We start from the raw sequence: 11,235 nt of genomic DNA on the forward strand, positions 1-11,235 counted from the left end.
TTCTTCATTTATCATTAGAAAAAATATATGACAGAGAGGTCTTATCAGTCTTATAACGTGTACCTACATCCTCCTAACACAGTCTGAGTTATCTTATATATTTTATTTCTTTATCATTAAAAAATGTATATGACAGAGGTCTTATCAGTCTTATAACGTGTATCCATCCTCCCAACACTGAGTTATCTAATATATTTTATTTATTCATCATTAAAAAATATATGATAGAGAGGTTTTTTCAAGGTCTTATGCAGCATCCCAACACTGCCTGAGTTCCTCCAAATGTTGCTGTTTCATGTTTCATCACAGAGAAGGAAAAAACTGCAGTGTAAAGTTGACAAATTGCAACATTGTGTGAGTCTCTCTCTCTCTCTCTCTCTCTCTCTCTCTCTCTCGTTACACCTTTAGTAATGCTATCTTTAAATTCAGTTACCGATAGACAGCAGCTCGTAGTTTCTGAGATAAATGGCCGTTTCCTATTACCACCCTAGTGTTCCATATTCCCACCTCCTCCCCTACTGATAAAGCCCAGCGTGTTATAAGTGCTCCTGATGCACGGACCTAAAGGATTGTATAACATAGCCCCCAAAATCGCCATAGGAAAAGATATATTAACAAAATGGTTCTTGTTGATAGATTGGCCTGTCCGAAACCGTCGGTGAGGCTTGAAGAGAATGTTAGCCATTGTATTCTGCCAATTATATAACATTTCTTGATCAAGGATACTATTTGAGTGGTTTTATAGATTAATTGAAAGTGATGCGATTTAAAGAAAGTAAGGTTTTAGCGTTTTAATAAGAATGAAAAGCATCAGAAATGGCAACTCCTGCAGGGAATCAGACGAGACGCTCAGTTTGATGAAATGTGCGACAATTATTCTATATATACGATCCATAAGTGCCTGTAATAAATACGATAGCGTCCATACGATAGACAATGATGTCTCGACAACATTAAAACAAATAATTTTGAGTTAAGAATAGTTATACTAATGCACCCATACCTAGCTTAATACCTTACAAAGTACTCATGTGCTCCTTCAGCCTACATGTCTTCTACTAGCCTTAAAACACCCTGGAAAAAACACAGAAAAGAGTGTAAAGATGACAAAAAAGTGTGAAAAGGGCTATGAAGTGACTCTACTGACATAACTCGTGCCACAGATACAATTTTTCTCGTCCAATACATCCAAAGTACGACAATTCAGACTAACAGCGTATGATACTTTGGTCCCTGGCGGCGTCTACCCCCGGTGCATTGTGGGAGGGAGCCAGTACTCGTGACGCCTTGACGGGGAGAGGATACACTGCGTCCCTGAGCCCCGCCAGCATGGTCAACAACAAGATGGAGATGAGCCTGGACGATATCATCAAGGCCAGCAAGAACAAGCCCGGCCTGAGGCGAGGAGGAGGAGGAGGTGGGGGCCCGGGCCGGGGCATGCGGGGCCGCGGACGGGGCATGCGGACCACCAGAGGCTTCGGGGCCGGACGGGGCCGGGCCGGGGCGGGGCCGCGGCCATCGGGGGGCGGCAGGAACACATTCGGACAAAGGGTGAGTCATTTGTGAATTTATCTATGTTATTATGTGAGGAAATTGACCCATAAGCCTTAGGATCAGGAGTTATGGGCGTGTATGTCGGCGTGGGCGGCAAGGACACGATTAGACAAAGGGTTAGATATGGACGCCTTTCTTGGCCTCCATATTGCCTGTATCTACGTTATTATACACTAAAATTAACCCTTATGCCTTAGTATCAATAGTTATGGGCGTGTGTGTGTGTTGGCGTGGGCGGCAAAGTTACGTTTGGACAGGGTTAGATATGGACGCCTTTCTTGACCCCTGTACTGGCTCTATTACCGCCATTATGTGCCTAAAGTGACCCCTATGCCGTAAAATTAATAGTTGTGCACGTATTTGATGGAGGTTGTCCTGTGTGTTCGTGTGTGGGCGAGTCACATCACATCCGTTTCCTTCCCTTCCTCGGCCTTTCCCGCTCCCGTTATACGAATTGTGAGAATATTTACTCATCACAAGGTGAATAATTATGGGCCTGTGTTGTGGTGTGTGTTTTCTGACACATGGCTTGCTAATGAGTTCCACGGGTTTCCTAATGATCCAGCCAGATCCTGTTGCCCGCCTCATTGTTATCTGTTGCATGTGATTGCCATAGGTATCTATTTTTTTGCAAGAGGTCACTGAAGGATCACACACACTGAACTTGTAACTTGTTCCAGTCATTAGTAACTCCATGAGTGAAAGACTCCAACCGATTCTGCTTGATTATGCAGCCCTTTCATGCAAGAATGAGTTTTCATGAGGAGAGGCTTCCAACGGTCATCTATTTTCTCATTTACCAATAAATAAAATAGCAGGCAATATCAACTACATTTATATTAACAATAGTGTCACAAATTGAGGTGTAATTGTTATAAGTCCCACAGAAGCACAAGTAATTTGCAATAATTGAAAGAATAGTAGTTCAAGCTTCTTGGGCACAAAGACGTAGTAGTTTGTAGTGACATCTGGTATTATTATATTCCCCCAGTATTGTTTAGCATATTGAAAAACACACAAATATCCTTTCCCTGGCATTTTTTTCATTTCCATGTTGGTCCACATTATTATTATTATTATTATTATTTTTATTATTATTATATACCCCAGTTTTGTTTAGCATCTTTAAAACACACAAATATCCTTTCCCCGAGGCTGTATTCTCATGTCCTTGTTGTTCCGCAGGGCAACGTTGAGGGTCGCTGGAGCCATGACCTGTACCAAGGGGGTGCCGGGGGCGGCGGGGGAGGTCCGCGCCCCAGCCTGTCCTCGGGACCTGCCAAGCTTCTCATCTCTAACCTGGACTTTGGCGTCTCAGATTCAGACATTCACGTGAGTTGAAACTTCGATTTTTATTTGTAGTCAGCCTGTAAGCTGCTTTGATCTTGTTCTTCATTGAATTATGTTTATTTTTATTTATTTATTTATTTTTTAGCCAGTGGAAGCTGCTCTTCGTCTCTCTCTCTCTCTCTCTCTCTCTCTCTCTCTCTCTCTCTCTCTCTCTCTCTCATTCTCTTTCTTATTCTTTTTCCCCCTCATTATCATTGTCTCATTTTCATTCTCATTCTCATTTTTTTTCTCATATTCTCCCTCATGCTCATTCTTTTATTCTCCTCATTTTCTCTCATTATCATTCTCTCTCTCTCTCTCTCTCTCTCTCTCTCTCTCTCTCTCTCATTGTAAAGGAAGCAGAGTAAGGGCAATATTAAATGTAGTAAGGTATGCCCCCATGAAATAAACGTAAATAAATACATATGTGAGCTTATGAAGTCAGGAGAAGCTCTCACCAGCAATATTGAATGAAGTAAGTTATGCCACAAGGAAATTAATGTTAATAGATAAATATGGGAGCTCATGAAGTCAGAAGAGGTGATAGAAGCAGCCTTGGTAAGCCTCCTTTATTGACCTTCATTGCACTATTGACCTTCGTTTCATGCCCTCAGGAGCTGTTCGGGGAGTTTGGCGCCATGAGAAACGCTGCAGTTCACTACGACCGCTCGGGAAGGTCGCTCGGCACCGCCCACGTGGTGTTCGAGCGCCATGCCGATGCGAATAAGGCCATTAAGCAGTACAACGGTGTCTTGCTGGACGGGAGAGCCATGAACATCACGCTGGAGGGGGGGTCCATGGGGGGTGGTGGGGGCGGCCGGCTTAGCTCAGTGGCCCCTGTCAAGAGGCTTCAAGGAGCACCCAGACCTGTCGGAGGAGGCGGAGGCTTTGGTGAGTGGGAGAGCCTGTTGTTCCTGCTACTTCTTCCTCTTCCTCTTCTTCTACTTCTTCATTTATAGTTCATCTCCCATTCTTGGGGTCGCAGTTTTGATATTCCTCCTTCACCTTGCTTTATTCATCTTTTATGGAGTCTTTATATCATGCTTTTAATTATTCACCATTATATATAGTTTATTTAGTTTACGTTACGCGCCATATGACCTTGCATTTGCGCCACCAAGAACAAAACACCCCAATAATCCTCCTCCTCCACCTTCCTTGATCCTCTTTCTTGTAGCTCAGGGGCTTTGGTACTACTACTACTACTATATCATTTACACAATATGCCATTATCTCCCATTCTTGTGCTAATCCTCCTCCACCTTGCTCATTCCAGTGCTAATCCCTCCTCTATTTCTAACTTGTGCTAATCCTCCTCCACCTTGCTCATTCCAGTGCTAATCCCTCCTCTATCTCTAACTTGTGCTAATCCTCCTCCACCTTGCTCATTCCAGTGCTAATCCCTCCTCTAACACTTCCAAGTCTTGTTGCACTGTTCCTCTCCATGCTCTCTTTTCTTATTGAGGAAGGGGATCGTAACGTCCCCTATATAATGCATTTTGAAGTTGTTTTGAGGAATTGTGCATTTCTGGAGATTGTTTTGAATAGTCTTACATATTTGGAGGTTGAATAATCTTTCATTTTTGGAAGCATTGAGTCATAATACATGTTTAGGGGATGATTTAGGTCATTTTTTAGTTCTCTTAGACTGTGTCACCCTATCAATATGTTGCCTAGTGTGAGTCAGGTCATTTTTAAGTTCTCTAAGGCTGTGTCACCCTATCAGTGTGTTGCCTAGTGTGAGTCAGGTCATTTTTAAGTTCTCTAAGGCTGTGTAACCCTAGTAGTGTGTCAGCTTGTGTCCTAGAAGGCTGTGTCATCCCATCAGTGTGTTAGGCAGTGTTGGTAGGCAGCCTAGACTTGTGTTGACGTGTGTTCCTTCCTTCCAGGTGGTCGCGGCAGCCGTGGGATGCGCGGCAACACCAGGGGTGGCCGCGGCGGGCGAGGGGGCCGAGGCTTTGGGCGGGGGGCACGGGCCAAGGTGCCCACCGCTGAAGAGCTGGATGCTGAGCTTGACGCCTATGTCAACCAGGTCAACAAGTGAGGTAATTGGTGGCCAGCAGTGGAGGCCTTCATCATCATCATCAGGGGAGTGTAAGCTGCCCTGGGCCGGCTGTGGCGCTGCGGGGCCAGCTGGCGTGTGGTGGGCCTCGGCGGGGGGAGGGGGTGGTTTTTTTTAGTGCAGTGTAATCTCGCGAGAGCCCATGACGGGGCAGTGTAGCGGCAGGTGGAGTGTGGCTCAGTCAGAAGGCGATTGATTGGAAGGAACTGTGGAGTGGTGACACTTACTTGTGGTGAATCAACCTTAGTTACGCGTGGCACAGAAGTCATTCTTGCTTGTGATGTATTGCTGGGAACACAGTGATGGGTAGTGATGGAAAGGCCTGTGTGTTGGTGAGGACATGTAATAGATACTCATTGATTGTCCGGTCCACATAAAAGAGTGGCTCTGAGGCGGAGGAAGACTGCAACACAACTTAACTACAACAGCAACGAACATTCAAGACATCATCAGGAAAGCAACACTCAAGCAACACAACTTATCAGCAAACCTCGTCAAGTTACCAAGAAAAAAGAATCTCAAGATAACACACACACACACTCACACACACATGGAGAAGAAGAGTTGCCTGCCAAGATTGTCAAATAGAAGCGTCAAAACATTTTATCAGAAAGAAGAGTTCAACAAGAGAGTGGTCAAAATTATGTGATTAATCAAAAACAAGTTCCCAGTTCAGTTTGTCATTAGAGTCCTTCTTAACTGTGCCTCTCTTAATAGTGTTTCATAGTCAATAAAGGTGAAAATTTTGGACTTGAGTCTTTTAACTTCTGGAAAAAAATCAATAATTGCACGAGTGAGTGAAGGTTGTGGCTGTAGTGAACTGCAGAGCATCATCCACTGAGCGCCAAGAATGGTGAAATGTCTTGATTGGTGAGCACACAAGCCTCCTTGATCCCTTGGTGTGGCTGCTGGAGAGTGCCGGCTTGTGGCTGGCGGTGGGCTGCAAGCAACAAGGGTTTGGTGGTGTATGGGGTGAGGAGGAGGCCAAGCAGCTGTGGTAAGCTTGTGTCGGCTGGCACCGCCGTGGCGACGGGTGTGAGGAGGCTATTGTGGTGTGGCGGCTTCAGGCACACCACCAGGCTCACGGATCCACCTTCCTGCCTGCCACCACACAAGTATTCTGTGTCTTGTTCCTATTTTTCGTCCTACTTTTTTCTCCTTACATTCACTTCTTAGCTTGCTGTAGTGAGGCAAGTCAAGCATACAGCAGACCCTTTTAACACTTGCTGCCTGGAGAATGTGTTGTGTGACAAAGACATGTAGTTACCAAGCCCCTCTGGCCCCGGCACTGATATCTCTCTCTCTCTCCCAGCAGGTGGAGCCTTGTAGCAGTGCCTGGGTGACCTGTCGGCCAAGCTGCTCACCGCAACTACCTTATACAGTATAGGATAAGATGTGTTTGTTCCCCTTAGCTAGCATAGGCCATTAGTGCTAAGAGATCCCAGATTACACACTCTTGTTTCTTAGTTTTTAAAAGGTGTATTCACTCAAGTTACCTGATACAGTGTAGTCCTCAGTGTCTACACCTGGCTAGACTTTTTATTTTATTTTTATTTTGTGTATGGAAGTACAATGAACCTTTGAAGATTGCGTATGCAGGTGTGTTCTTACCAGTACCCATGTAACAAATGAACATATACATATATCTCTATATCTACCTTTTGTGAATAAATTATGGAAAAGAGACTGGCTTGTCTGACTTTATCCCCTTGGATTTGAAGGTTCCTGCACCCAGATGTAACTCAACTTATTTATGCAACTCCTTAACTGTGCATCTCTTAATAGTGTTTCACAGTCAATAAAGGTGAACATTTTGGACTTGAGTCTTTCAACTTATGAAAAAAAATCAATAATTGGATGAGTGAGTGAAGGTTGTGGCTGTAGTGAACTGCAGAGCATCATCCAGTGAGTGCATAAATTGATAACCATTAGTAGTGTAAGTCACCTGTCCAACTCATGAAAGAGTCGACTGTTATCTTTATTCCTTCACTGACAAAGAATTATACAATGGACAGCTTAGGAACTTTGCACATATGTATTACTCTAGAAAAAATAGGATGCAAGATAATAAATGGTAGTAGCATTAGAAATAGTAGTAGTAGTAATAATAATAGCAATACTAATGAGAATGCAACCAGTATACACATACAAACACACAGGGTTTGACTGGGGTTTGAAAGAGTTTATGTTGGATTGGGGGCTTGGGAAAGGGTTGGATTGGGTTGTGAAGGGTTATGTGGATAGTTCAGAGAAGTATTGTGGGGGTTGTAGAAGGGTCATGTGGGGTTGTGGAGAGCTGGAAAGGGGTTGGGTAGAGGTCATGTTGAGTTGTAAGGATTGGGAAGGGGTAATTTCACTGATGTGGGGGTTGTGGAGGAGTTATGTGGCATTTTGAGGGGTTATGAAGAGAATATATATGTGGCATTTTGAAGGGTTGTGGAGGGGTTATGTGGCAATGTTAAGGGGTTATGTGGCATTTTGAGAGGTTGTGGATGGGTTATGTGGCGTTTTGAGGGGTTATGGAGAGTTTGTGGGGGTTGGGTATGGGTTGTATGGGATTCGTGATGGGCTGTTTCACTTTTATAGGGCTTTAGAGGGGTTATGTAGGGTTATGAGAGGTTACGTTGGGTTGTAAGAGGGTTATGATAGGTTAAGGAAGGACGAACTGACACCTGCACCAAATATGATATCGGCGTTTAGCTTTATTATAGTCGCTGTGCTCAGTAAAATATATTAATAACAATGTGTATGTGTGTTTTAGGGCGTTATGTGGGGTTTTAGGGGGCTACGTGGGGTTATAGGGGGTTATAAGGGGTTGGTAAATGTTTCCAGTGGTGAGTCGTGGCAGTGTTGCAAGGCCACAGGGTACGAGGTGTAACACTGGGGTGACCGCTTCATCTATTTCATCCTCGCACGCCTGGGGAAATTCCTGCTGTATTTTGTTCGTTATGAGAGTGATATAATGGTTTCCTTAGACGTGAGGAAGCAGTAGGTATAAGCCAGCATGTGGTTTATCTCCCCGTAGCCATGGAATAAATAAGTAGATTCGTGGACAACCTTCAGGAAGCCCCGCCCACCGCCTCCACCTGGCAGGCTCGGGCATTTAAATCAGCAGGTTATGGGCGTGATGCACTGATTTCCTTGGGCGTAAGGAAGCTGTAGGCCTTGTAATAGTGGTAATAGTAATAATGGTAGGTTGTAGAAGTAGTAGACTTGTAGTAACAGCAGCAATAACAGCAATAGTAGCTGCATGAGTGTAAAACGACCTCGTCTTAATTTTTGTCTATATGCCTCCAGGTGGGGAAATGATGGCAAGTGCATCAACAAACGACACTACAGTGCTGAAGACAGAACTTGAAACGTACCTAGAAGGAGGCCGGTGTTCTGCCTATTGATGTCAACCCACTGAGGTACTGGCGCGATACAAAAAGCTTCAAAATTTTGAAGCCTTTGCCTGGAATATTCTAGGGAGCTGTGCAACCTCGGCACCATCTGAGAGGGCGTTTAATTAGCAAGGCCGGCAATTTTTACGAGCGAGCAAAACTTGGCCAGCAAACCTTCTGGGCACTAATGATGATATGATGCAATTATGATAGTAAAGTGTAAACTTGTGTGAAAAAAATATGTTTGTATTTTTTGCATAATCTCAGTAGAATTTTTATTTGCATCTTTGTAATCTGCGATAAGAGTATTTGTATTTTTATTTGTATTTTTTGAACCAGTAGGAGCTAGATTTGTATTTGTATTTGTATTTTTAGATTCAGGAATAAAAGTATTTGTATTTATATATATAATATATATATATATATATATATATATATATATATATATATATATATATATATTATATATATATATATATATATATATATATATATATATATATATATATATATTATATATATATATATATATATATATATATATTACACAAAGTGCTATGCAAGTGGTTCTGACGTGATTTTTTCACGTATATATCTACGTTGTTTCCACGTTATTTCGAGTCAACAGATCTACATTGAATTCACGTAAGAAAATAACGTTGCTACAACGATAGCACCTAAGTCTATGTATATAGACTTAGGATAGCACAACGTGATGGTCACGTGGTGACTACGTAGATGTGTTTGCGGGGATAGTAGTAGTAGTAGTAGTAGTAGTAGTAGTAGTAGTAGTAGTAGTAGTAGTAGTAGTAGTAGTTGTTGTAGTAGTAGTAGTAGTAGTAGTAGTAGTAGTAGTAGTTGTTGTAGTAGTAGTAGTAGTACGTAGTAGTAGTATTAGCATTAGTATTAGTATTAGTAGTAGTAGTAGTAGTAGTAGTAGTAGTAGTAGTAGTTGTTGTTGTAGTAGTAGTAGTAGTAGTAGCAGCAGCAGCAGCAGTATTATTATTATTATTATTATTATTATCATTATTATTACTAGTAGTAGTAGTAGTATGTAGTAGTAATAGTTGCCAGATTGATGTACTCATGCCTCTTTCATTTACCGACTTCCGACCCCAAATCTATCTCCTGGTCCCCAATAACGAGACTCATAAATATTTATCGTTAAAATAGTTAACTCCTGATGTTTCTTGGTAATGGTTAGGCGTCAGAAACCGGTAATTATATTATGCTCTGAGTACGATATTTCGCGCGGGAACTTGAGCGTTAGTCGCCATTAGCAGATCACACATGTGGAACGTGTTGCCGCCCCGCCCTCGCTAAACACCCGGGTAAGTGTTGACCCCTGAGTGTGGTGACCCCTGGGGGACGGTGACCTCTGCCCCGGGGTGCCTGGAGTGTGGGTGTGATGTCTCCTGGCTGGGTAGTGTTCATTAGAGGCTCCTCGGGGCAGGGGAGTACCAGGTGGCGATCTGCTGGCACTGCTTCCACCTGCCCGCGGGGAGGTGGTGGTGTCTTCTGGGTGGATGAGTGCCTGGCAGTCATGTGGTGAGTGCCAGTACTAACAGTGGTGGATGAGTGGATCAGGCCTGGCAGTCATGTGGTGAGTGCCAGTACTAACAGTGGTGGATGAGTGGATCAGGCCTGGCAGTCATATGGTGAGTGCCAGTACTAACAGTGGTGAATGAGTGGATCAGGCCTGGCAGTCATATGGTGAGTGCCAGTACTAACAGTGGTGAATGAGTGGATCAGGCCTGGCAGTCATGTGGTGAGTGCCAGTACTAACAGTGGTGGATGAGTGGATCAGGCCTGGCAGTCATGTGGTGAGTGCCAGTACTAACAGTGGTGGATGAGTGGATCAGGCCTGGCAGTCATGTGGTGAGTGCCAGTACTAATTTAACAGTGGTGGATAAGTGGATCAGGCCTGGCAGTCATGTGGTGAGTGCCAGTACTAACAGTGGTGGATGAGTGGATCAGGCCTGGCAGTCATGTGGTGAGTGCCAGTACTAACAGTGGTGAATGAGTGGATCAGGCCTGGCAGTCATGTGGTGAGTGCCAGTACTAACAGTGGTGAATGAGTGGATCAGGCCTGGCAGTCATGTGGTGAGTGCCAGTACTAACAGTGGTGGATGAGTGGATCAGGCCTGGCAGTCATGTGGTGAGTGCCAGTACTAACAGTGGTGGATGAGTGGATCAGGCCTGGCAGTCATGTGGTGAGTGCCAGTACTAACAGTGGTGAATGAGTGGATCAGGCCTGGCAGTCATATGGTGAGTGCCAGTACTAACAGTGGTGAATGAGTGGATCAGGCCTGGCAGTCATGTGGTGAGTGCCAGTACTAACAGTGGTGGATGAGTGGATCAGGCCTGGCAGTCATGTGGTGAGTGCCAGTACTAACAGTGGTGGATGAGTGGATCAGGCCTGGCAGTCATGTGGTGAGTGCCAGTACTAATTTAACAGTGGTGGATGAGTGGATCAGGCCTGGCAGTCATGTGGTGAGTGCCAGTACTAACAGTGGTGGATGAGTGGATCAGGCCTGGCAGTCATGTGGTGAGTGCTAGTACTAATTTAACAGTGGTGGATGAGTGGATCAGGCCTGGCAGTCATGTGGTGAGTGCCAGTACTAATTTAACAGTGGTGGATGAGTGGATCAGGCCTGTCAGTCATGTGGTGAGTGCCAATACTAACAGTGGTGGATGAGTGGATCAGGCCTGGCAGTCATGTGGTGAGTGCCAATACTAACAGTGGTGGATGAGTGGATCGGGCCTAGCTGGCACTCTCTCTCTCTCTCTCTCTCTCTCTCTCTCTCTCTCTCTCTCTCTCTCTCTCACCCACACACATCACCATTACCGATACTGAACTGTTAAATAGATACATAAATTATTAGACAGTTAGATTATTTAATTGTT

General features: G+C 44.2%; 1 protein-coding gene and 1 long non-coding RNA gene across 3 annotated transcripts in view; both read left to right on the forward strand.

Annotated features, from left to right (window-relative positions):
- The first annotated feature begins 1,262 nt into the window (after nucleotides 1-1,262).
- On the forward strand, nucleotides 1,263-6,631 carry LOC126980602 (THO complex subunit 4-like). The gene is made up of 5 exons (XM_050830708.1): nucleotides 1,263-1,551; nucleotides 2,740-2,886; nucleotides 3,498-3,774; nucleotides 4,773-4,928; nucleotides 6,258-6,631. The coding sequence occupies exons 1-4, from the start codon at nucleotides 1,330-1,332 to the stop codon at nucleotides 4,925-4,927; spliced, it is 801 nt and encodes a 266-aa protein (XP_050686665.1). The 5' UTR covers nucleotides 1,263-1,329; the 3' UTR covers nucleotide 4,928; nucleotides 6,258-6,631.
- A 2,974-nt stretch (nucleotides 6,632-9,605) lies between these two features.
- LOC126980609 (uncharacterized) overlaps nucleotides 9,606-11,235 on the forward strand; it is a 21,366-nt gene continuing 19,736 nt past the window's right edge. The window contains exon 1 of one of the 2 annotated variants that reach the window (XR_007733422.1): nucleotides 9,606-9,659. This is a non-coding gene — a long non-coding RNA (uncharacterized LOC126980609). Of the gene's footprint in view, nucleotides 9,660-9,688; nucleotides 9,877-11,235 lie in introns of those variants that run through there. The other variant, XR_007733421.1, reaches the window with a different exon arrangement.

Source organism: Eriocheir sinensis, chromosome 44 (genome assembly GCF_024679095.1).
Source record: "Eriocheir sinensis breed Jianghai 21 chromosome 44, ASM2467909v1, whole genome shotgun sequence".
In the NCBI taxonomy this organism is placed as follows: domain Eukaryota; kingdom Metazoa; phylum Arthropoda; class Malacostraca; order Decapoda; family Varunidae; genus Eriocheir; species Eriocheir sinensis.